Source organism: Magnolia sinica, chromosome 3 (genome assembly GCF_029962835.1).
Source record: "Magnolia sinica isolate HGM2019 chromosome 3, MsV1, whole genome shotgun sequence".
NCBI classification, from domain to species: domain Eukaryota; kingdom Viridiplantae; phylum Streptophyta; class Magnoliopsida; order Magnoliales; family Magnoliaceae; genus Magnolia; species Magnolia sinica.
Window position 1 is genome coordinate 77,063,779 of NC_080575.1, and position 27,785 is coordinate 77,091,563.

The window sequence follows — 27,785 nt, forward strand, 5'->3', positions numbered from 1 at the left end:
CCTAAACCTAAACCTAAACTTGAAAACCCAAACCTAAACCCGATCCCGAACTCGAACCCGATTTCCTAAACCTAAACCTTAACCTATTCTAAATTCCCTAAACCTATAGCTTATAGCCTAAACCTAAACCTAAACCTTAACCTATACCTATAACCTTAACCTAAACCAAAACCTATGACCTAAAACCCTAAAACCTTAAACTATAACCTAAACCTAAACTTAAACCAAAACCTTAACCTAAACCTATAACCTTAACTTAAAACTTAAAACCTAAACCTAAACCTAAAACCTAAATGTATTCTCAAATCCCTAAACATAAACCTACATCTAATCCTAATCTCAACTCTCTAACCTAAACCTAAACCTAAACTTGAAAACCCAAACCTAAACCCGATCCCGAACCCGAACCCGATTTCCTAAACCTAAACCTTAGCCTATTCTCAATTCCCTAAACCTATAGCTTATAACCTAAACCTAAACCTTAAACTAAACCTAAACCTAAACCTTAACCCATACCTATAACCTTAACCTAAACCAAAACCTATGACCTAAAACCTTAACCTATAACTTAAACCTAAACCTAAACCTAAACCTAAACCTTAACCTAAACCTATAACCTTAACCTAAAACCTAAATGTATTCTCAAATCCCTAAACCTAAACCTACATCAAATCTTAATCTCAACTCTCTAACCTAAATCTAAACCTAAACTTGAAAACTCAAACCTAAACCCGATCCCGAACCCGAACCTAATTTCCTAGACCTAAACCTTAACCTATTCTCAATTCCCTAAACCTATAGCTTATAACCTAAACCTAAACCTAAACCTTAACCTATACCTATAACCTTAACCTAAACCAAAACCTATGACCTAAAACCTTAAGCTATAACCTAAACCTAAACTTAAACCTAAACTTAACCTAAACCTATAACCTTAACCTAAAACCTAAAACCTAAACCTAAACCTAAAACCTAAATTTATTCTCAAATCCCTAGACCTAAACCTACATCTAATCCTAATCTCAACTCTCTAACCTAAACCTAAACTTGAAAACCGAAACTTGAAAACCCAAACCGAAACCCGATCCCGAACCCAAACCCGATTTCCTAAACCTAAACCTTAACCTATTCTCAATTCCCTAAACCTATAGCTTATAACCTAAACCTAAACCTTAACCTAAACCTAAACCTAAACCTTAACTTATACCTATAACCTTAACCTAAACCAAAACCTATGAACTAAAACCTTAACCTATAACCTAAGCCTAAACATTAACCTAAACCTATAACATAAAACCTAAACCTAAACCTAAAACCTAAATGTATTCTCAAATCCCTAAACATAAACCTACATCAAATCCTAATCTCAACTCTCTAACCTAAACCTAAACCAAAACTTGAAAACCCAAACCCGAACCCGATTTTCTAAACCTAAACCTTAACCTATTCTCAATTCCCTAAACCTATAGCTTATAACCTAAACCTAAACCTTAACCTAAACCTAAACTTAAACCTTAACCTAAACTAAAACCTATGACCTAAAACCTTAACCTATCACCTAAACCTAAATCTTAACCTAAACCTATAACCTTAACCTAAAACTTAAAACCTAAACCAAAACCTATGACCTAAAACCTTAACCTATCACCTAAACCTAAACCTATAACCTTAACCTAAAACCTATAACCTAAACCTAAACCTAAAACCTAAATATATTATCAAATCCCTAAACCTAAATCTACACCTAATCCTAATCTCAACTCCCTAACCTAAACCTACACCTAAACTTGAAAACCCAAACATAAACTCGATCCCGAACCTGAACCTGATTTCCTAAACCTAAACCTTAACCTATTCTCAATTCCCTAAACTTATAGCTTATAACCTAAACCTAAACCTTAACCTAAACCTAAACCTAAACCTAAACCTTAACCTAAACCTATAACCTTAACCTAAATCAAAACCTATGACCTAAAACCTTAACCTATAACCTAAACCTCAACCTTAACCTAAACCTAAACCTACACCTCAACCTTAACCTTAACCTAAACCTATAACCTTAACCTATAACCTAAAACCTAAACCTAAAACCTAAATGTATTATCAAATCCCTAAACCTAAACCTACACCTAATCCTAATCTCAACTCTCTAACCTAAACTTATACCTAAACTTGGAAAATCCAAACATAAACCCGATCCCGAACCCAAACCCGATTTCCTAAACCTAAACCTTAACCTATTCTCAATTCCCTAAACCTATATCTTATAACCTAAACCTAAACCTAAACCTAAACCTTAGCCTAATCCTAAACCTAAACCTATAACCTTAACCTAAACCAAAACCTATGACCTAAAACCTTAACCTATAACCTAAACCTCAACCTTAACCTAAACCTAAACCTAAACCTTAACCTTAACCTAAAACCTAAAACCTAAACCTAAACCTAAAACCTAAATGTATTCTCAAATCCCTAAACCCAAACCTACATCTAATCCTAATCTCAACTCTCTAACCTAAACCTAAACCTAAACCTAAACTTGAAAACCCAAACTTAAACCCGATCTCGAACCCGAACCCAATTTCATAAACCTGAACCTTAACCTATTCTCAATTCCCTGAACCTATAGCTTATAACCTGAACTTAAACCTTAACCTAAACCTAAACCTGAACCTTAACCTAAACCAAAACCTATGACCTAAAACCTTAACCTATAGCCTAAACCTAAACCTTAACCTAAACCTATAACCTTAACCTAAAACCTAAAACCTAAACCTAAACCTATAACCTAAATGTATTCTCAAATCCCTAAACCTAAACCTACACTTAATCCTAATCTCAAGTCCCTAACCTAAACCTAAACCTAAACTTGAAAACCCAAACATAAACCCGATCCCGAGCCCGAACCCGATTTCCTAAACCTAAACCTTAACCTATAGCCTAAACCTTAACCTATAACCTATAACCTAAACCTATAACCTATAACCTAAACTCAATTCCCTAAACCTTAACCTATAACCTAACCTAAACCTAAACCTATCACCTAAACCTAAACCTAAACCTAAACCTAAAACGTAAATGTATTATCAAATCCCTAAACCTACAACTGGAGTCGCAAACGCCAACAGGGAGAATATTTTGGCGATTTCACAACCCGCCTGGTGAGTACCCAAGTTTGTATTTGGGTCATGTTATTTATAACATCTGAATTTCTTCCAACCATACTTGCAACTTGAATTATTTCATGGGTTTTAGGATCTGAAATTTAGCAAATGTCTAACCATTTTTAAAAGAACACTACCATAGAAAATTTCTATATCAGCAGTGTCTTAATGCTTAGTTTTGCCCCATTTTCATCTACATATCATTCCTGGGGCAACTAATAGAAAATTCCAACGGTTCTATACCGACAAAGTAAGCATACATTAAGTTTCTTCCTATCCTATGCAGAGCTTTGACAAACTGAAAGAGACAGTTGATAAGTGGGAGGGCATAATAAAGGCACCGACACGATTTAATCTAAAGCTTTTTGCTGACAAAGACACGTATGAAGCCATGCATCAAACCTTGCAAAGTTGCAGAATAAGACTGCTCACCAGCTGGCCATGGAAGTCATCCTCAACTGAAATAAAAGTGTTTCTCTTGCCTTGCTTCAATCTAAGGCAGCTCATATGAGGTCAGAGAATGGTTCTTGATTCACCATTGCTGAATGGTCTTGTAACTCTTCACCATTAGTAATTGCTTCAATCTGAGACAGCTCATATGTGATTATAATTGAATGAATGAATGATTGTAATTGAATGAATGAATGATTATGAAAGTGGTAATTGAATGAATGAATGAATGAATGATTATAAATTTTTTTTAATGTAGGCTATAGCTACGGATATTAACCGTAGCTGTTATAAAATTCGGGATATTGCTACGGATCCAACACTACTTTTAGCTACCAATAATATCCGTAGCTGTAGGGTTTTTTGGCCACAGAAAAATTTGCTATGGATTATATCCGTAGTTATTTTAACCTATTACTACGGATTAAATCCGTAGCCATAGGTTTTAAACCTATTGTTTTGGGACCTACGACGACGGTCGTGCCGACATGCTACGGATTTCATCCGTAGCTATAGGTCTATGGCTACGGATTAAATCCGTAGCCTTTGCCCATTTTTCTGGTAGTGGCGATTTTGCGGATTGTGAAAATCTGAGTCCTTTCGTAACTGGAATGCAAAAAGGAGTTTCCTAAAACTATAAATAGGGGTTCCTAGGGTTTTTCTAGGAAGATGAAAAACACAAGAGGGCTATCAAATGTGTGAGAAAAAGAGAGAAAGTGAGAGAGGAAGCTAGTAGAAGGGAGGTTACGCTCATAGAGGTTATCTACTATGCCATTTATATCTCGGCGCTTCTACGTACTCGTAATTGGTGAGATCTCTCCGCTTTTCTTTTATTCTCTCATTGTTTATCCACTCATGCATGAGTGAAGAAGGTTTTAACGGTCTACTTCATAGTAGATTGTTGATCTAAACGAGGTCCCGTTGTTTTTACCTCCTTGAGGGTTTTCCACATAAAAATCTCGTCTGGTATGGTATATGCTTTGATTTATTTCATTGCTTTATTATTCCATAATTCTAGTTTGTTTCGGGAGGCTAAAGGTTTTGTGCAAGGCCCCCAACAGTATGCTCCATTAAAATTTGGGCCAGGGATTTGGATGGTCTAGATTATTGTACAACTGTGTCGTTTCCAAGCTAGAAGGGTCACGGCTATTTTTAAATGGAAGAATAATATTACATCTTCTCTTACTTAGATGGGAATAGGTCCAGGCAGGGACTCTGTCAGGTACACTATGATGATGTATGGGTTTTATCATTCTATTTATCTACTCTGGAAGATCATTTTAAGATACGAGCCCAAAAATAAAGCACATCCAAAAATTAAGTGGATCACACCACAGGCATCACCAGTTGTGATAATGATGCCCACCATCAAAACTTTCCTCAGAACCAATGTTACATTTATTTGCTATAGAATCAGTTTATAAGCACACGTAGGCTTAGATAAGATAAAAGCAAATATGAGTTATATCTAAAACTTTTACTACCTGGCCAATTCTTAAGAACATAAGCTAATGGCTCCCATATCACTGCTTTGATCCGGAACCTACATGGTGAAAACTTCTACGGCCCCTGTGAAGTGTTTTATGAATTTATTAATATTATTATTATTAATTTTTGTGTGTTGTTCAATCCACACAGCTTGAGCCTTGTATTTACCTTCTTTTAGGCTCACACCCTAAAGAGATATGCAAAAATGGATAGATGATGTGGATAAAACCCGTACATCACAATGGGCCCCACTAAGCCATGGCTGGACCGATTCAGCGCGGCAGGATATCAGGAGTATTCCCTTATAATCCCTATGGAAGGATCACAGGAATCTTCCCTTATAATCCCTATGGAATATTGGCCACTGACTCTTGACTCTTGACTCTTGAGTGTCGGTTTTCCCTGGACGCGGAATGCCTGCGAATGCCTTTCCCAGCAAGTTGCTGACAGAGGAAGCTAGGTGGGGCTCACATGATGTTTGTGAGAAATTCACGCTGTCTGTCCGTTCTTCCGGATCATGTTAGGACATAGGACAAAAAATGAGGCAAACCTAACTCAAGTGGGCCGCACCATAGAAAAAACGCAGGTAGGGTAAATGCCTACCCTTGAAACTTACTTAAGGTCCACGTTGATATTTATACGTCGCTTATTCCTATTGGGATGAACTCGATCAACAAAAATATTAGCCTGATCCAAAACTTCAGTCGCTTCATGAGTGTTTCAACAGTGGATGTTCAATCCTCACTATTTCCTGTCATGCAGCCCACTTGAGTTTTGCATCTTCCTCATTTTTTAGCCCATATATTAATATAATATGGAAAAACAGATGGAAGAGGGGGATTTCTCATAAACATCACATCAGCCCCACCTAGCTTCTCGAGGAGAAAGTTAATGAGAAAGGCTTTCCAAAAAATTTACTCTTGATGAATACAAAGGTTCTCTTCCTTTAAAAAAAATAAAAATAAATAAAAAAATAAAAATTGCCATCCGCATTTCGTTTTTATGCTTTTGCGTTTTGGTCTCCTGTCTGGAATGACGGTACTTCAAAAGACTGGTTCGGTAATTCGCCAAATCTCTTAAAACTGTATTCCTCAGGCGCAACGACCATAGATAAAACACAACATGGTTGATCGTTACTGTCCGTTGAGTGAGAATATTTATCTTTGGCATGCAAACAAAATATTTTACTAAATGGACGATCCTCGTGATAGGTTTTTGACGCAGGGGAGGACGTGAGGTCGAGCACCGTCTTCCTCAAGAGGGTAACTATTCCGAATCCACGGAACTTCTCTGGACTCCTCACAGAGACTTCTCGAATCCATGAGGAAAGAAAGCAGAAAATAGAAATAAATTCTAATAAATTCGAAATTGATTAATGAATGATTAAAATCGAGTTCACAACCCTTTAAATAAGGGTATCAAGCAATGTGAAAGAAATCATAATCAAACTACAACTCAAACTCCTAGAATCCGTGACTTACTATAAATAGTAAACTTACTATTTATAGACGGTCGTGATGTCTACTAGTGCGCAAGGTTTTCGGCCAAAAATAGTAAGTGTCCTATTTGGCTTCACCAAACCGTTCCCCTAATTATTCTAAGCTCTTTTCACGTTGGGCGCAACTCCTAAAGCCCAACGGATGAAGAGTTATAATCAAACTAAAACTTACTATTTATAGTAAAAACGAAATTAAAACATGGAAACGACCATCAATCAAGGGGTGTTTCGTTGAGTGAGAATATTTATCTTTGGCATGCAAACAAAATATTTTACTAAATGGACGATCCTCGTGATAGGTTTTGCTTGAATACAATGATTTGCTGGGGTTTTAGTTTTGAATAAAATCTCATTTTGGTCCCTGCCAAAAAGCTACATTTTTATGATGATTTTACCCTTTCTTAACAAGTGCTACCAAGACTAATTGCAAGAGCAAAATTGCTCACATCTATTGGCAAAGTTATTCTCTTATAATCATGCTTTATTTGATGATCCCCACTTGTGAATCTCAGATTTAAACATGATCCATTAAATATTCTTCTCGTTCACGAAAAATCTCTTATTGTGGCCTGGCTATCATGCATATCATCCAAATCACCAACAATTTAGATTATCATTTAAGATAACACTTTAAGGTGGAAATCAGCCACCTATCCTACCATGCTGAGCAGTGCCCCGCCAAAATCATTAACTTTGTTGGAGGGGATACCTTAAGCTTAGTTCGATATATGCTTAAAAATGAGTTAATCTCATTTTAATTAACAATCATTATGTTATGGAGATCTTTGTCGCTAATACATAAGGATGCTGATTGCGTCATACCCCCGCCCATCTCTAGCCACGAACGGGCAGATGTAGGGGGTCCACCATGATGTATCTTATATTCACACCGTCCATTCCTTTTTCAAGCTGCATTAAATGCAAGAGTTATTTGTAGTGTGGTCTACTTGAGCGTTGAATCTCCTCATTTTTTTCGGCTCATATACTAAAATAATATGAAAAAAGGGATGGATGGCGTGGATAAACAGATACATGAGGGTGGGTCTCCCTACATATCTGCTTTGCTAGAGACGGGCAGGGCTCGGACCCAAACCGCGTCCAAAACTATCAGGAAGTGGAATTGACATATGCAAGACATGTAGTGAGGGAGGGGAAAATTATTAGATATTTTTGGAGGGAGAGAAGATGAGGAAAAGGATGTCACATCCATACGCATGGAGAGAAGGTAGCCAATGAGGGAATTGATCGATGACGGTCGGCAACGTCCACATTCACACGTAAAGAAAGAAAGCAAAGAAAGTAGCCAACAGTAGCCAACGGCTTCTGCCCTCTATCCCCAGTTGCTACTAGTAGTCGGTGTTCTGTGAGCCTCACCATAATGTATATGTTTTATGTGTGTTGTCCATCCATTTTTCCAACTAATTTCATGACATGATTAAAAAAATTAGGCAGATTAAATCTTAGGGTGGACCACACCCTAGAAAATAGCAGTGATTGAACTCTCACCATTAAAAATTTCTTTGAGCCGCAAAAGTTTTGGATTAAGCTGATATTTGTGTTATCCTTTCATCCAAGTATGTGCTACTTGATCAATGGGCTGGATGGAAAATAAACATTACAGTGGGCCCTAGTAAGTTTTAATGGTGTACGTTCAATCACCGGTGTTTCCTATGGTGTGGTCCATCTGAGATTTGGATCTTCCTAAATTTTAGGCTCATGCCCAAAAATGAGCTGGAAAAATGGATGGACGGCATCGATAAAACACATACTCACGGTGGGGGTCCACAAAGCACTGACCAATACGGATGTTACTAGGCAAGGTCAGTATGAAATCCGCGTAGAGACGACTGGCTGCTATGGTAGCTTAGCACCATTTTGAAAATGGTGGTGATTCATTCTACTCATAAGTGGCACTGATGCACTTCTTTCGATACCTTTCAAAATTGTGGAGCACAAGTATATCCTTAAATTAACATTAGACAATCCTAACTATCTAATTAATGCCCATTAAATAAAAGGTTAAAAGTAAGATAGGACATAACCTAAACTAGATGGTCAAAAAGTAAATGCTTACTCTCATTTTCTCAATTAAAAATTTATGTTATGCTACATCCAAAATTGGGCCAGGGATTTGGATGGTTTGGATTATCATACAATTGTGTCATTTCCAAGGTAGAAGACTCACCACTATTTTTTAATGGTGATTAACAATCATGGGAGTCTCAGCCAATAATTTCCTTGGAATGTTAACTCATGAGTCTTGACTCAAAAGTCTTCTCATTCTTCTCTTTGTATTTTAGTCTCTCGGGTGAATGGACAGTATTTAATTCAGTTGTTGGAATATTAACTCATGACGCGGTCTTCTCATTTTTCTCTTTGCATTTTGGTCTCTTTGGTGAATTGACGGTATTTAATTCAGTAGTTGGAATATTAACTCATGACTGTTGACTAACAAGTCTATTCCCTTTTTCACTTTTCATTTTGGTATCATGAGGGATGGACGGTGCTTAACTCAATAAGTCACTGAACCTCCTGAAACTGTATTCCCTGAGCCCCACTGCAATAGATTAACCAAACATGATTTGATTGAAATCATCCATTTCACACATGAACTAATTTTTATTTTTATTTTCCAAATGAACAATCCTCGAACAGTAAGTTTTGCATGAAGATAATGAGCCAATGTTGTCAATAAGTCCACGGAGATAACCATAGGACAAGGCGTTGATCATGTATTTGGGCCATCTGCATGATGAATCACCAAGGAACCCCTCCCACTATAAAAATAAAAATAAAAATCTGATTACCTTCTTTTGAAAATGTTCTAGGGCTCATGTCAGACTGAAAGAAAAGTTGAATGGGACACTTATCATTAGTATTAGTTTTGTGTAGCCATCCAATATCCATTCATCTAATGTGACTCGTAAATTATGATGAAGGAATTACCCATAAATTACAGCATTCTAATTTTTAAAAATTGGGTGACCCATACCACATGAATTTAGAGGTTGTGGGTATAATATCATGGGGTGGCCTATATGAGTGTTGAATCAACCTGAACAGGGGTGATGCACCTGATGGATGGGTAGGATTCCATTCACGCATATTTTCAAAATTTCTCAAACATCCCTTATTTATATTTAAAATCTTATATAATGTCTCATAGAATATGAAAGGCTATGGCAACCATAAAACTGATTGGATGGATAAAAATGTCCTCTTACTTGCGCTATTATAGCAGAGAATATATATCAAAGATATCTAATACATAATTATCAATAACTAAAATATGATGGAATTAATTTTAGGCATCTACTTAGTGGGACTCTCCAGCAATGGTCCAGAGAAATATCCAAAGAACTCCTATTTTTGAACTTTCGTGGTAGTACTTCACATATGGTACTTTAAAAAAAACAAAAAAACAAAATAAAATTGGGTTAGCTTGTTAGTACACACCCATGTCAGTACACACACTCCATGTTAGCTAGCCACCCCCGCTAGGGATAGATACCAAGACCTCAAGTGTTGAAACGAGGTATCTCCACTTAGTCTGCCAGTTGAGCTATGGATCTGGGTGCCTTCACATATGGTACTTAAACTTGCGGTAATCCTGACAATCATCAAAAGGCTAATCAGACTATCTAAATTGTGGGCCAGATTGTGGATGAGGCAGATCTCTAAAATCACGGTGATCAAGTTGTACTTACGATTCAATTAATAGCTATTGAATAAATGATTAAAAGTAATATAGTGAGTGGTCCAAATACCAGGGACAAAATCAAATGTTTGTTGTCATCTCCTCATTCTAGATTTTGGGTTATGCTCCCATCCGTGACTGGGTTAGTGATTTGGATGGTTAAATTAATCTACAACTATGCATGGCATAGGTTAAGAGTCGGTACCATCTTTAAATGGTAGCGAACTCTCAATCCTAAGGGTCCTATTCTTTAGATGACGGCGAACTCTCAATCCTAAGGGTCCTAATCTTTAACTTTTGACTTTGGACTATGAGTTACAATGAGCGTTTGGCACGATTTTGAAAATGGTGCTGAATCATCGTCCAGCTGTGTGGCACTGATGAACCGTTAGCCATATCTTTCAAATTTGATGGTTAATCATCGTTTTAAAATAGTGGAAAATAAACTAGCTAGATAGCCAAAAGTAAACCCTTACTCTCATTTTTTTCAATATATTTACTGCTATGCTCCATTTAGAATTGGGAGGGATTTGGATGGTTTGGATTGTTGTACGACTGTGCCATTTCTAGGGTAGGAGGGTCACCACTATTTTAAATGGTGATTAAGAATCACAGGAATGTTCGCGTTTAATCCCCTTGGTATGTTGACCAAGACTCTTGACCCATCCTTCCTCTCGTTTTAATCTTTTGCGTTTTGGTCCCCTGTGTGTACGGACAGTACGTAAAAGATTGGTTCAGTAGTTTGCTGAAACAAAACTGTATTCCTTAATCTCCACTGCGATGAGGGCCTGTTTGGATCTACGATTAGTGGTATGTTGCTTTGTGTCCTTCTACTGTTGTTGAAGTATACTTCCGACGAAAATCCACATACATGCACTTTCGCCAAGGACAGGCGAGTATTTGGATTAGATTGCTTGTTGGGCAAGTATACAAAGCCGTTCAAGTAGTCACTATTTGGATATTACATATACCCTTTATAATGAGATCATGTTAAGGCCGAAACGCATTGGCTGTTCCCATTGCCCCCTTCGATGGGTTGATGGTCACTGCTATGTGGGCCCCACAATGATGTCCCTGACCCATCCATGCCGTCCATCTATTTTACAGAAAACAGTGTTGAATGAATTAGTGGAGTGTTAGATGAATTTACTGGAGGCCACAGGATGATTTCAATGGTGGATATCCAATCAGTAATGTCTTGCTGAGGTGTGGTCCACCTCAGATTTATATGCCTCTCTTTATTGGGATGGAGCCCTAAAACGTTATGTAAAAGTGGCTGCTCGGGATGGATATGATGGTCACATCATGGTGAGGCCCGCATAGCATCCTCCATCAGCCACGGGACGGGGAGTAGCCAATCCGATTCCCTCCCAGCATCTACTATTTGTGGGACCCATCAGGAATGGCCCACTGTTTCAATCCATACAAATGCAAATAAATCAACATAATTATCTCGTGTTTAGAGATCCTAAGTAAATAAAAAGAAAATGTATTTTTCTACAAGTGGTAGAAAAGAAGAACATTAGGGGCCTGTTTGATTTTTGAGGTAATAAATAATTACCTGGTAAATGAGTAAACTTATGGGCCTGTTCGATTTCTTGCGTTGATAACTTACCTTTTTGGCATTAAAATCGAGGATGACTGCCAAATGATTATAGGGCCCAATGTGATGTACGTGATGTATCAACACCATTCATATACGTCAGCTTCATTTAGGCTATGAACCAAAAAAATGACGTAGATCCAAAGCTCCAGTGGACCACACCACAAGAAACAGTGGAAATTGAATGCTTGCCATATAAAAATTTATGTAGCCCTCAGAAGTTTTGGATGAAGCTGATATTTGTGTTTACTCCTTGTCAATGTTTGTATGACTTCGTGAACAGATTAGATGACAAATAAATATTAATGTGGCCTAATAAACAAAATAACTTTTAATGGCAGACGTTTAAGGCCATTGTTTCCTGTGGTATGGGTCACTTGATCATTGCATTTTTCTCAATTTTTATAAATCTTCTGACATATGATATTGAGTCGAAGGTAATAATAACCTTTTTCAAGGGTATTTCCCTCTCTCGGAAATCAAACAGGCCCTAAATAGCCAAGTCGATGACATATGATACTAAGTCGAAGCAATTCAAATGTGGCTTTAGCATCTCGGGGAGCCAAGGATGTTGACAGATCCCACCAGAGCTCTTGCTGTGATTGAGACTGTCACTACTTTTTCATTTCTTCTAGTCTCCCGGGTCACTGAGGGTGACAGCCTGCACAATGAGCTCTTGATGTTCTTCGAGTAGCGCCCTCTTCCTGAGAACGTATCTCGTTCTGGAGAAAAAACATACAATCTCGTATGAGAATTGGTAGACCGAGAAAATAGACCAACATAGCTTCAAAGTTTAGGATTCAATCCGAAATCACAAACTCCCCTCTATCAGTCAATGAAAGATGAAATGAACTTCCTAATAGCCGCATAAAAAATCAAAAGACCAAGCAGCACACAGACCAGGAGACGCACTTTCACTTACTGGCCTCTTTGATCAACATCCACCACCCTTTCTACTATAAATTCATCAACGCCCTCGATATCGAAGTCCCACACTTCAAAGAAGAAGAATTAGAAGACGTCCTCCAAGAGCAAGGAGAGAGTCACCCCTTCTTAACCAACCGTCATAGAGGTCATAGATGAGGGCATGGACGTGGCTCCCTCCGAGCCACAGGAGATAGCCAAGTTCCCTACCGAGGTTCTCCCTTCCTCGAGAGGGGAAGAGGCCGAAGAGGAGAGGGGGAGCTTCCGTCGGACAGTAGAGGATATCCTCCTGTGGGCGGTTCGCCAGGGTGTCGAAGAAGAGTTCGTTGCCTTCTTCGAGCCCTTCATGGATCAAACGTTGGGCGGCATGACGACCATGATCCTTGAGGTGAAAGTTTTAGTTAACGTTATTCCTTGTCCGTTTCGTTCTTCTGTCACTTGGTCTGACTTTGCTCTTCTCTATTGTAGTTTGCTCCCTGCGCATTGAAGGCTCGCGCCGAGCTTGCTCGGGCTCATGGGCGGGCGAAGGAGGCTAAGGCTCGGGCATTGGTTGTGGTGGCCAAGCTAGAGGCGACGAAGGCCGCTCTTGAGGTGGCTTCTACCAAGAAATCCAGGATGGCCTCGCAATTGTAAGAGGCCAAGGTGGTGTATGACGACTGCCACGCACAGCTTGTCGAGGAGACCACCACTCTGGATTGGTTGAACACGGAGACCAGGGTTGCCCTCGCCATCGCGTGGAGGGATGGTGTGAAGGACATCCAATTGTCCTAGAAGGGATACTCTCTTTCGTCAAGGCTATGACGAGTGCGTGAGGATGATGAAGGAGAGCTTCCCAGAACTCGATCTCTCCTCCTTTGAAGAGCGCGAGTCAGGCTCCGGTGATGAAGCGGCACTCGACACAGCTCCTGAGGTGGCTTCACAGATGGATTCTGAAGCGACGGCTGAGTCTTGAAGTTAATTTTGCATAGCCTCTCAATTTCAAGCACTTCAAGCACACCGAGAGGCCGAGCTTCAGGCACATCCAGTGTCCTTTAGATACATGCAACGCCTTCTTCCTCTTTAGGCTTTAGTCGTCCTCTATTGTATAACCTTGAATTTTTTGGTCGATGTAAAACCTATATAAAGCCGATGTAAAGCCGACGTAAATAGGCCTTTGGGTCTTTATCAATGAAAAAGTTCTTTCAACTTCTTTGTGTCAACTTTCATGTGTGTGAGATGACCTAGTAAGATAGCGTTTTCGACTTTTGTTGTCATTCTGAGTCGATGCCGAGTCACTACCCAGGCGTTGATCCAGACTAGGCTAAGGTCATTGACGCCGACCGAACCTTGGTTGGACCCAAGATAAATCTTGCTCGGATTAAGGTCGATAGTAGATTGGATGCTGATCAGATACGGATCTGATAAAACTCTTTATCATTTATTCTAAATCAATACAAAGGAGAATGAACATTGTCTTAGTCCTTCTATGGATAGTTGATCTTCAGATGCTCGGTGTTCCAGGGGTGCAGGAGTAGCAGGCCGCTGAGGTCTTCTGGTTGGTACGATCCGGGTCGGCATGTATGAGCTACCACGTAAGGTCCTTCCCAGGTCGGTCCTAGGGTTCCTTCCCCCTCTTCTTTGGTGTTCTGAAACACTTTTCAGAGGACTAAGTCTCCGGCCCAGAATTTTCTGACCTTGACCCGAGCGTTATAAAATCGTGATACTTGCTGTTGGCTAATAATGGTCCAAAGCCGAGCCAGCTCCCTTCGTTCTTCGAGGAGGTCGAGGCTGAGAGACATGAGCTCGTCATTATCTGGCTCATCGAATGAACTTGTCTAAGCCGATGGTAGTTTGATCTCTACGGGCATGGCTGCCTATGCCCCGTATGCTAAAGAAAACGGGGTCTCCCCGGTGGTGGTCTAAGCTGTCGTTCGATAAGCCCACAGGACCTTGGGGAGTTCCTTAGCCCAAGCTCCCTTAGCTTTCTCGAGTTGGGTCCGAAGATGATATTTGATGATCTTATTAACCGCCTCTACTTGCTTTGCCTGAGGATGCCGAGGCGATGAATAGACGTTGTGGATTCCGAGGTTCTTGCACATCTCCTGGTATTTCTTATTGTCGAACTGCTTCTCATTGTCCGAGACAATAGTGTGAGGGATTCCAATCCTGCATATAATATTTTTTCAGATGAAATCCGAAACTTTTTGCTCGGTGATTTTGGCCAAAGGCTCGGCCTCCACCCACTTAGTAAAGTAGTCGGCTGCTACAATGGCGAATTTGGTCTGACCCTTACCTATGGGGAGAGGACCGATAATATCGATCCCCCATTGAGCGAAGGGCTAGGGTCTGACCATCAACGTGAGCTCTTCTGGAGGCTGTTGAGGGATGTTAGCAAACCTCTGGCATTTATCGCATACTCGGATAAGTTGTCGGGTGCCATGTTGGATGGTCGGCCAATAGTATCCATGTCGGATGACTTTGCGTGCTAAAAATTACCCTCTTGAGTGATTTCCACAGATTCATTCGTGGATCTCCCTCAGGACGTAGTCCGCTTCATTTGGTCAGACGCACCTTAGGTAGGGGAGGTAGAACCCTTTTTTGTAAAGTATGCCATTGAGCATGGTGTATCGGGCTGCCTTAACCTTCATTCATCGTGCTTCTACCTGATCTTCGAGAAGTTTGCTGCTCTCAAGGTATCGGATGATCGGGTCCATTCATGTTGGTTCCGATCTAACCGACAGAATGGGAGTAAGGTCGACTTCCTGGATTCTCGGTTTACCCAGGAACTCAATCTGGATGGACCTTGGGATCCCGTCCTCATCTGCCGTAGCAAGCTTCGCCAGCATGTTAGCCTTAGTATTTTCTGCTCGCGGGATTAGGTTGACGCAACACTTCTGAAAGCTTTTAATCAGTTCTTTGGCTTTCTGGAGATAGACTTTCAGGCAATCTTTCTTGGCTTGGTAGATGTCGGCTATCTGGTTGATGATTAACTGTGGGTCACTGAAGGCCTTGAGGTTCCGAGCCCCCATGTTTGTTACCAACTTAAGGCCGAAAATCAGAGCTTCATATTCTGTTGTATTATTGGAGGCTTGAAATTCAAATCTTAAGGCATACTGCATGCACGTATGGTCAGGAGTCTCTAGGACTACCCCGGCCCCGCTTGCCTTAAAGTCGGATGAGTTGTCAACATAAAGCGTCCAAAGTGGTGGGTCGGGAAACAGCTGGGTATTTGCATATTTCATGGTAGACTGATCAGGGAGAACTTCAGGTTCGCTGAGTTCGTCCAAGGGTCGACTTTCGATTGATTCTTACTCAGGCGAATGCGTTAGTTCAACGATGAAGTTGGCCACCACCTCACCTTTTATCGCTGTCCTCGGCTGGTACTTGATGTCGAACTTGCTTAACTCGATCACCCATTTGGTTAGTCGACCCGAGGCCTCAGGCTTTTATAAGACTTGACGAAGCGGATGATCGGTCAAGACTTTGATCAAGTGAGCTTGGAAATATGGTCGTAGTCGCCGGGAAGACGTAAATAAGGTGAGGGCCAATTTCTCCAGGGTTGGATATCTTGTCTCGGCTGGAACCAATTCTTTGTTAACGTAAAAGACTGATAGTTATCTTATCTTGCTTTCCCTTATCAATGTTGAGATTACGCAGCCTCGCACTCATCAGTCCAGTCGACAATCTGTCTTCCCTTCAACTGTTTGAAGAAAGGGAGACACTTATCAGTAGCTCTGGATACGAAACAATTGAGGGCATCCACTCTCCCGATTAGTCTCTGAATGACTTTGATCGTCTTTGGAGATTGCATGTTGAGAAGGGCTCGTATCTTTTCGGGATTGGCCTCTATTCTATGTTGGCTGACCAAAAATCCAAGGAACTTTCCTGAGCCTATGCTGAAGGTGCATTTGCTCGGGTTCAATTTCATTTGGTATTTTTGAAGGACGAGGAACATCTCCTCTAGGTCGGTCACATGGTCGGTGGCTTTTATACTCTTGACGAGCATATTGTTGATATAGACCTTCATGGTTCAACCTATCTGTTGCGCGAACATCTTATTGACCAACCTCTGGTAGGTTGCTCCTGCATTTTTTAAACCGAAAGGCATCACTCGGTAATAATAAAGGCCTTTGTCCGTGATAAAGGTGGTCTTAGATTCATCAGTTGGGTGCATTAATTTTTTATTGTATCCTGAATATGCATCCATAAAACTAAGTAATTCATCCCTCATTGTACTGTCGACTAGCTAGTCAATCCTGGGAAGAGGAAAACTATCCTTTGGGTAGGCTTTATTCAGGTCGGTGTAGTCTACACAGACGTGCCACTTGCCATTTTTCTTCTTTACCAACACGATATTGGCCTATGGGTAGTAGATTTCTTTGATAAACTCGGCTTTGAAGAGCTTGCTGACCTCGTCTCCTATTATTGCATATCTTTCTGGGCTGAGAGCACGTTGCTTCTGTCGGATCAGACGGTAGGTCGGATCGATGTTTAACCGATGCGTCATGATAGCGGGGTCTATGCCGGGCATGTCTTCATGAGACCATGCGAAAATGTCGGCGAAGCGTCGAAGGAAAGCTATTAATCTGTTGTGCACCAGAGGTATCAAAGACGACCCGATCTATACCGCTTTGAAGGGTCGGACTCGCCCAGAAGGATCGGGACAAGGTCTTCCATGGGTCGACCATGTACTTGTGATTCTTCGCGTGGGTCGAGAGACTCGATCGTCATTGCTTCGCGGGGAACCCTCAGGCCTGTAGCATAGCACTTCCGAGCTTCCTGTTGATTTGTAACACCCCGCACTCTCCAATACTCGAGTGTTATCATTTAGTATGGATACAAACCTAACCTACTTAAATATTCACGTTCATTACGGTTTAAATCTGATCGTTTCAAAACAATCTCCATCCATATATTGACTCATCCATCCGTTGACGTTCGAGACAAACTAGCACATCATCAGCACAGCCCGTTGTTAGGACTTTGGTCACCTCGATAGATGAATCAAACCATCCAGTAATATTTAATAAGTATATTATATTTTTATTTAAGTTTTACACAAACATAGATAAAAAAATTATAGATGTATTTTTGATAATTTATTTATCATATAGAAATGTATGAAAATGTATTATAATAGAGTGATACGTATATATTTAATGTATATAAAATATTATGAAGACAATATTATATTAACTAAACATAGTGAATAATAATATTACAATATATAATTGAACTATAAATATTAATGTAGTATTAAATATCATTTAAAAATATGTATACAAAGATTATTAGATATCTTAATAAAATTGTATATTATTTAACAATGTGATTTTAAATATGATATTGTACAATTTTCAATTCGTGTATATGTATAATATGATATTGTATATTATGAATTAGATATTAATAAATATTTGATCAATAACATGTATATAATAGTATGTTAATATTAAATTTATATTTATATATGTGTATGAGATTTTAACCATTGTAATTATAAGTAATATACAATAGTAATAAAATTTATATTAATATTAGTATTGGTCAGTGATATATGGTGAAAGCCTTACAAATGGCCCATTAGGACCCTTTTAACCACTGGTATTCAGATTCAGAGTTGTTCGACCGTTAGATCAACAGAAAGCCACCGTTAGGGTTAGGAATCAATTCATATGACCCACCTAGGCCTTGGATCTGTCTCACCATTGGCCGAATACCTTAATAGAGCTGGATGAACTCAATGGACGGAGTGGATTTATCACGAACATCATGGTGGACCCTACTTGGTGGGGTACGTGTGCACAACTGGTGCACACCCGCTGTGCACCAGACTTGTAAGTCTGGTCAAAGCGGGCTAACCCACAAATTGCCTTAAAAAGGGAGGATTTCCCTCCCTCTCTCTCTCTCTGTGTTTCCACCCGCACCCCTGACAAACCGAACGAATCCATCTGTTTTGATCGGTGGCCCACCATCTGCGATCACATGCATGATCTGGACCGTCCATCTTATACGCAGCGTGGCCCTAACCAAAATGTCTACCAAACGCATTCATGCAACCATACTTGCACACACTCCTTGGTGCAAGCAGGTCCTACAAGCACACCACGTTTCCAAAAACGGAAACTGTTTCCATGCGCCACACTAGCAATCTACGTGAGCTCCATCTCCTTCAATCCTAACCTTCCATTCGGTGAGATCTCAGCCACCCAACCTGCGGTTTAGGGCTCTCTCCCATAGCTAAGAGAAAACAACAGCCAGTTTTGCAAATACCAGCCGTATTTGGGGGTAGTTTTTAGTGGATCAAATCCAATCCGCTCATCGTTCATCCGAGGGTTGTGTGGGAGCTAGGATGCTATAGAAATGAAAAGAAAACGCCCTACCTCCCCATTCTCGCAGCAACCCAAGAGAAAACTGGTCGTCACCTTCCATCTCCAAACCCACCAACTAATCCCTCTCCAAGCTTTGATTTCTCTATCCCAGAAGCTCCCTACCACTAATCCAAAGCCTCCACTAGAACCTGATTCGAAGAAAACCCCTCCTCCTGCAATCTGCCATGATCATCCAGCCTTCTTCCACGTTCTAGCTGCACCAATTGCCTCGAGTCAGGGGGAATCGGGTCGAGCCAGGGCCTCTATTGGGCCTCCAGAGAAGTAGAAAGAGCAGAGAAAGAGAGAAAGAGAGGGAGAGAGTGTCTTCCATGCGCGGCAGCTGCTCTAACCGAGCTGAGTTGGGGTGCAATAAACCAGTCGACTTAGTCAACTTCTGAGTCCGCCCCGACCAGCTGGGATCGGATTTCATTGAGTTTGGACGTCTCAGAACCTCCCCAGGCATCCGCAGGAGGTTGGGACCAGACCCATCTGTCCATCCAACCAAAATCGCTGAGGGTCCTGGCGCGAGCTGGTCCGACTGCCGACATCACTGGAGCATCAGGAGGGGTGCCAACCGAGTCCCTGCATTAGGCACCGAGCCGACTTAGCTGACGTTGTGGGCAGCCCAGGTAACGTCCTACCCCCTTAGCCTTCCGTTTTCTTCCAGTCATGGATACCGTGGCTAGGACCACTACCATCCTCTAGGTCGTGAACTGAGCTGAAACAGACTTTCAGGTAGATTATTGACTATAAGGTTAGTGTGTTAGTATTAACTAACAATCATTACTTATTATAAATGGACTGAAGAAAGCCTCAGCTAGGTTGTGGAAAAACTGGACTGAAACCAGTCTTTTAGTGGGCCAGAAAAGGGATGAAAGTAGGCCTCCATCAGGCCATGTGAAGAGCTGAAAATGGGTCTTCAGATGGGCCATGCAATACACTGAAAACACCCATCAGGTGGACTGTGGAAGTGGGCTACACGTCAAGCTGAAATCGGCCTAAACCCAGGCCGACATCAAAGTGGGCCTCGCCCTCCAAACCTAGTGGGCCATCGTTGGTGGGCTGGGTCGCTAAACTTAGCAGGCCCCAAAAAGTCTTGAAACAGTCTAGTCTCTGGGCCGTCGTTGGACTATAATGGCTGGGTCGAACTAGGCCCAGTTCGGGCCACAAGTGTTGGGTCAAGTCAGGCCAAAGTCGAGCCATTTTTGAGTCACAGTTTTGGGCCACAACCGGTACAGGCCCAGTTCCCACCTGTGATGGCTTAGATAACTTCCAGTCATGGATACCGTGGCTAGGACCACTACCATCCTCTAGGTCGTGAACTGAGCTGAAACAGACTTTCAGGTAGATTATTGACTATAAGGTTAGTGTGTTAGTATTAACTAACAATCATTACTTATTATCACTTCACTCCTAATATCATTATAAATTAATTATATGAATTAGGTTTCAACTCGAAAACAAAGCCTAAAACTAGATTAGTGGATGAAACTCTAAATCTAAGTAATCTAAACCACGGGTTATAATCTCAACCATAAATAGTAAGTAGAACTTGTATCTGACCATACAATTTTACAATTCATGTTAGGATTTGATTCTAAGGGCACACATGCTTCCTAGCAACATTAGTGGCAATCCGATCCATAAGGTGATGACTTTTCCCCTTGAACTTTCCATCTCTAAATTAGGTCAAGGATAGTTTTTAAAATTGATTATGAAAGATGTCTTAGAGCTTGATTAATTATATGATTAGTTTACTTGGATATATGTTGAGAATTGATCATGAACATCAAATGCATATGTTAGACCTTGATTCATTTAAAAGTTTTTGAACTGTATTTACACTTGTACTTAGGCTGTACTCTATTAGGATGGTATCCTAATTCGATACTTGATATCTATGCTAGTTGGATATGCTATTGTATTGTTTGCAAAACACACGTGGATCAAAATCTCTCTAGTTTGTGAGGTGAACCTCTATTTAAGAAAAAGAGTCCGTACTCAGGGTATAATAAGACTAATTGTGTTAGGAATATACCCTCAGCTGAAGGTTATGTTAGTGGCAATTTTATTCATGGGACTTACCATCTATGGGGTGAATCCACCTATTTGATTTTGGGATGAATCGTTTGACGTTTTATTACCACTGCTTATTCGTGTTTAAGGCAGGCCTACCGACTCCTTTTTAATCATTGTATTTCCATATCTTTGACAGTCATTTTCACTCGACATATGATGATAGTTTCCCATACATTGAGAATTGATTGGTCACGTGTTGATGTGTTATATACACGCCCTAAGGCGGTAGACTCATGGGCCGCGAATGGAGGTCATGGGACACTATGCCCGAGCCGTCGGCCTACGCTGGTGACGAACTCCCGCAGTGACCTTGAGTTTTACTAAACCAGCTGATTGTAACTGGACTAATAATGGTTTGGCTAATCATGCATACATGGCACAGACCAACGTCTATCGCTAACATATGTGATATACGATAGGCAGTCATTATGCGGTATGTGACGTACTAACGGCCAGCTTCTGTCTGACTGGATGAGCATTCCCAGGTCAATGATTGCATGGGTGACGAGCCCAATGTCTGCACGGATGAGCATCCACGGGGTGATGAATGCATTCACGCGTCCATGCATATAATAGGAATGCATTTTGTTATGTTTTGATTTCCTTGTTGCTTTCGTGTTATACTTGTCTGAGGCGGTGGTGTGTAATCTTGGGGGGAATTCACACTGAGTTGGCCACTCATCTATCAAATATATAACCGTACAGGTGGCTTAAGTGATTTTGAGATTCAGACTGATGAGGAGCCAGGTACAAGTGCCAGGGATGCACAACTGTATTTGCTAAGAGGAGTTGCGTTGTCTTGTGGCTTATATTTACATACTTTCTATTATTTTTCATGTATCAAATTATGTAAATCTTGTACTTGTTAATTTCAGAGACATGGGTTTGTATAAGTCATTATGGGCAACCTCTTGTATATTTTAAGTGTAAATGAAAATTTTTCTTTATGTTGACTTGTCCATTCTACGCTTATCTGCTAACTCTAATAAAAGAAAAAGATTATATATGGAATTTGGCTTTTTTTAGGTTAACACTTGAGTTTTTGGGCAACAGGTCATACTCGGGTCCTGAAAACACGGAGCTTTACATGATCACCCTTGACTAGCCCTACCCCATGCTCGGTCGGAAACTTTATAGCAAGGTGGTAGGTTGACACTATTGCTCGAAGGAAGTACATCATCGGTCAGCCCAGGATGGCGTTGTAGATGGACGGTTGGTTAACTACTAGGAAGTCGACCATCACAGTGGTCTGATTTGGGTCGTCTCCGGCTGTGAGGGAGCTCCATCTGGCATAACTTTGCCCCCGGAGAATCCCATTAGGGGAGTTTTGACGGAACGAATGGAGTTCTGTCTAATCCCCATCTTATCGAATGCTTGAAGGGAGAGAACATCAGCCGATGACCCTGTGTCGACCAAAATCTGAAAAACTTTCCAATTAGCTATGGTGAGAGTGACGACTAATGCGTTGTTGTAAGGGTGGTGAACGCTTCGGACGTCTTCATCGGTGAAAGTCACACTGTATCCTTCCAACTTTATTTCTTTTGAGGGTCGAGCGAGGACCATCATTTCTGCTTTCGGGCGTCTGATGCTTCTTGCATGCACCTTCTGAGCGTTGTTCGAGTCCCATCCGCCTTTGTGACCCCCAAAGATTGTTTGGATTTCTCCAATCAGCTGATTGTCGATCTGCTGTTCCTCGGTTGTCGGGGCTAGGTTTCGATTCTGGGATGCTACAAGGAGGATTTTTAACATCAGTTTGATTCGTAATAAGCATAACCCACAACAACAACCAAAAACTCCATCACATTTCCACTATGATCAAAAACTTTACAAGTACAATGAGCATAAAGGGAAATACAATGAAGATGAACAAAAACTCCAAAATGATCTGCCACGCGCCCAAGCCTCAGCGCTGCTGCGATCCAACGTCACCTGCACGCAACGGTCGTGCATAAGCTTATAGAAAGCTTAGAGGGTGGTGAAAGTGTATGCTCAAGGTGGTAATGCAGTTATGCAGTATCAGAGTAATGCGGAACATGCTGATGAATGCCAAGAATACCATTAGCCGTACCAAGGCCATGCGGTGCAAAGAATGATGTCGGCCATACCAAGGCCATGCAATGCGAAATGCAACTCAAGCATACAAATCCTCATCTAAGTCCACATATCGATACAGCTCAAAATCTGAAATATCACCGGGGTCTAGTACACTCCAAGCCAGATTGCCGCCCCATCGCGCGCAATAAGGTGAGTGGAAAAGACCTCACTATCCGCCTGCCAATATCGGGCTCGGCTCGTCAATAGCGGACCCATTCCTCGAGCTGGTCAGACTCACTCTAACATTATCCTCTCTTAGGCAAGTAAGGCCGCACCCCCTTCCAACCGACCACGACACAGTGGAAAGCGCAACCGTCTGGTAATCGGCACTCGGCGCTCATGCACCCACTCGGTCTAGACGTTGGAGCAACCTCTTGGTACCATAAGGGTTTAGGAACTTTCACCCAGGGATATCTATAGCACCCCATGTAGAACAAGATTTTCGGTATCCAATCCTGCCAACCACGATACGCCTGTGGAGGCTACGGCCCTGATGTCGCTAGGGCGTACAGTAACCATATCACACAATGCGAATGCATGAATCACACTATCCAGTCATATAGCAATCTTGCGCGTATCGTGCGCTCATGTAGGGCAACACCCCCTGTACAGGAGCCCCTAAACAATCTGCTCGAAGGCATATGCTATGATCAGTCATTTCTCATATCAAGCATACGTATGATGCATATGATCATGAATCATGGAACTAAACATGTTATATGGGATGGATAATGTTCATAACGAAGATGGGCCTAGACGGCCTACACATTACACATACGAGCCTAACAATGGGCCCTAGGGGAAGTCATAATGCAGACATTTAACCAACACTATACTTACAATGGGGACGTCAAACCGCCATTGCTCCCAAGGTATAGCCCATCGTAAACATCATTACATAAATCATGTTGGGATTACACATTGCAATGGACCTTAGGTATATCTCATTGGGCCTTCAATACATCAAATGGGCCATATCATATGGGCCTCATATTCATCAAGTGGGCCACATCAATGGGCCTTATGTGCATTGCAATGAGCCATAACCCGTGGGCCTTAGAATACATCAAATGGGTCTTATGTATATCAAATGGGCCACACCAATTGGGCCCCATATGTACATCAAATGGGCCTCAACCCATAGGCCCCAATACATTTTAATGGGCCTTAACCCATGGGCCCCTAATACATCAAATGGGCCTTGACCCATAGGCCTTACATATATATCAAAGTGGGCCTCAACCATGGGCCACAAGTAAACTGAGATGGGCCCTACCACCAGATATTAGATATAATATAATGATAATTGAGTATATATTATACTATATTATATATAATATAATATATAGTATCGATATATATATAGTATATATATATATATAAATATATATACACATACGGACACACAACATTGCACCCAGGAAACCCAGGCCGTTCCGGACGGGGATACAATGGATATTCAATCGGCTCCACGAATGCTACGGCACGAGAACGATGGCATAAAACACATAACCAAAATGCGGCTCCAACTGGGGCCCACCATAATGTCGATATGTCATCCAACCCGTTGGTAAGGTCAAGTAGACCTAGATGAAGGGTAAGCAAATTTCACCCGATCCAAAACATTTTGGACCCTTAAGGGTTTCAAAGGTAGATGTTCAATCCCATGCTTCTTGCATGGGCCACCTTGAGTCTTGGATGGATCGAAGTCCCACGGGCTTTGTCGACCTTAGGGCCCACCATTTGACCGAATTAGATGACAATAACATCAGTGGGTTCCGGTGTCGGAGCTTCTCATTTGCAACATGCCGGCGAGGTACATTCCCGGATAGCCTCTGCAACATCTGTTGAGGTGGTAACAATCACTCATGTTGTGCCCGTGATCCTGAACGAATGGTAGTTATTTATTTTTGCTTCGATTTTTGTGTGGTTACCACAACTGGGTCTGACATCTACAAAACGCCATCCTTTCTCCAATGGTCCTCCATGGCTTGAGCCGACCGGCAAAACAAGCCCAATATTGGGCATATTTCGTCGTATAAACAATCGGAAGGTTTCAATAGTGAAAACCACCATTTATTGTGGTATAGCCCGCCAGGACCTCGGGTTGACACCATTTTTCAGTTCATCGCTTGAAATGAGGTTGAGAGGGGAATGGACGGCGTGGATTGAATATATGCATCGAGGTGGGGCCTACATGAGTGGGCCACCCCAAAGCTTGGGAACAAGCTGATATTTGCATTGGTCTGGCACAAACAGTGAGGTGGGCCCTAGTCTCTTCTTCCCTCTGATGAAGTTGGTGACGAAGGCCTCACTGAGCTTGGTGAACGATCGGACGAACCTCGGTTTTAGTTGTTTAAACAAAGTCTCGCTGCGTCGGCTAAAGTCAGTGAGAAGGCTCGTCACATAACCAAATCAGTGGCATTGTGGAGCTCCATGTACGTTTGGAATGACTCCAAATGCTCCGTTGGGTCAGTGCTCCCTTTGTAGGGGGTTATTTGAGGTAACCGAAATCTGTCCGGTAGTCGTGCTCGCATGATGTCGATAGTGAATGGGAATTTTGTCTCTTCAGGGGCAGCTATGTAGCTTCGGTGGGTCTGCCTTATGTCCGCGATTTGTCGCTGCAGACTTTGTAGTTCATTTCTCCAAGGATCCTTACTATCGGCGATGGCCTCAACTAGGGCTCTGCTATGCCTCCGCCGATCTATCTCATGCTGGAGGTCAGAGACAGGTAGTCGAGTTGTCCCCGACACATGAGACGAAACGGGCTCAGCAGGGGCAGGCTGCGGGCTAAGTTACGATGGGACTTGCATGACTGAAGGCTGAGGAGGATTGGCACATGGTCGGACGTGGCTTGACTGTCCCTTTCTTTGATGATCTGGTTGACGAGCATATAGAGGTTGCATGTTCTCCATCATCTGCTTCAGGTAGCCTAGATCGGCCCTGATGTCTCCAACCTCTCTCTCGAGAGTGTCTCGTCGACCGCCTCTACCATGTCTCTGCTGACCACGTCAGCTCAATCCCAAAGTCACCTGGCGTTGTGGAGAACCACGACGGCTCTCTTGTCATTCAGGACATTTAACGGGAGTTGCGTCCTAGACGTGGGCAGGTACGGTATCGATCGGGATCACTAAAGGGGGAGATTGGGCTTTCTTCTTTCCTTTCGTCATTTGTTGAATGTCAGATGTTCACTAGCGCCTCGGGCGTCTTTATCGATGAAAGTCACACTGTATCCTTTTAGCTTTATTTCTTTTGAGGGTCGAGCGAGGACCATCATTTCTTCTTCCGGGTGTCTGATGCTTCTTGCATGGACCTTCCGAGCATTGTTCGAGTCCCATCCGCCTTTGTGACCGCCAAAGATTGTTCGGATTTTTCCAGTCAGCTGAATGTCGATCGGGTGCTCCTCAGTTGTTGGGGCTAGGTTTCCACTTTAATCAACATACTAATCGAGATGACCTTCTCGGATGAGCCTCTCGATCTCTTACTTGAGGTGGTAACACTCGCTCGTGTCGTGCCCGTGATCCCGATAAAAATGACAGTACTTGTTCTTGCTCCTTCTGTCGGGATTACCGTGCAACTTGTTCGGCCACTGGATAAAACGCTCATCCTTTATCTCCATCAGCACCTGCTCTTGAGGCTTGTTCAACGGGGTGTAAGCGGTGAATTTGCTGTCAGGATGTTTGATTGCCCTATGATCGTCACGAGATCGATCCCCCTTATGCTTCTTGCTTGTATTAGCCGAGTCTGGCTCTTTCTTTGCTAGCTCTTTGGTCATGGATCTTTTATTTTGGATGACATCTTGCAGAATCCGGGACTCTTCAGTGTTAGTGTATTTTTGTGATCGGTTTAAGAACTCTGCCAGTGTGGTAGGAGGGTTCTTATCCAAAGAGAAGAGGAATGGTTTGTCCCTCAGCCCGGTCATGATGGCATTTAGTGCGGTCTCGTCCAAGTATTTCCGCACTTGGAGCGCCTCCAAGTTGAAACGCTTGATATAGTCCTTTAAGAGCTCGCCATCTTTTTGGACTATGTTCATCAGGTGAGCGGGTATTTTGAGTCTCTTCTTCCCTCCGATGAAGTTGGTGATGAAGGCCTCGCTGAGCTCGATGGGACAAACCTCGTTTTTAGTTGTTTAAACCAAAGTCTCGCTGCGTCGGCCAAAGTCAGTGAGAAGGCTCAGCATATAACCGCATCAGTGGGACCCACCAGATGTATGTACGTTCGGAATGACTCCAAATGCTCCGTTGGGTCAGTGCTCCCTGTGTAGGGGGTTATTTGAGGTAATCAAAATATGTCCGACAGTCGTGCTCACATGATGTCAACAGTGAATGGGGATTCTGTCTATTTAGGGGCAGCTACGTAGCTTCGGTGGGTCTACCTTATGTCGACGATTTGTCGCGGTAGACTCTGTAGTTCATTTCTCCAAGGCTCCTCACTATCG

General features: G+C 41.9%; 1 protein-coding gene across 1 annotated transcript; it reads right to left on the minus strand.

Annotated features, from left to right (window-relative positions):
• Nucleotides 1-22,492: 22,492 nt before the first annotated feature.
• LOC131238943 (uncharacterized) lies at nucleotides 22,493-27,380 on the minus strand. Its single transcript, XM_058236521.1, has 2 exons — nucleotides 26,918-27,380; nucleotides 22,493-22,980 (listed from the first exon to the last, which is right to left on the minus strand). Exons 1-2 carry the CDS (start codon nucleotides 27,378-27,380, stop codon nucleotides 22,493-22,495), a joined length of 951 nt encoding a protein of 316 aa, XP_058092504.1.
• Nucleotides 27,381-27,785: the final 405 nt, after the last annotated feature.

Excerpts from the sequence above, each read along its gene's own strand:
- LOC131238943 (XM_058236521.1), bottom strand. The coding sequence starts at position 27,380 with ATGAACATAGTCCAAAAAGATGGCGAGCTCTTAAAGGACTATATCAAG. Across the intron at positions 22,981-26,917 it reads GTGGCCGAACAAGTTGCACG|CATCCCAGAATCGAAACCTA; the intron begins GTAATCCCGACA and ends TCCTCCTTGTAG.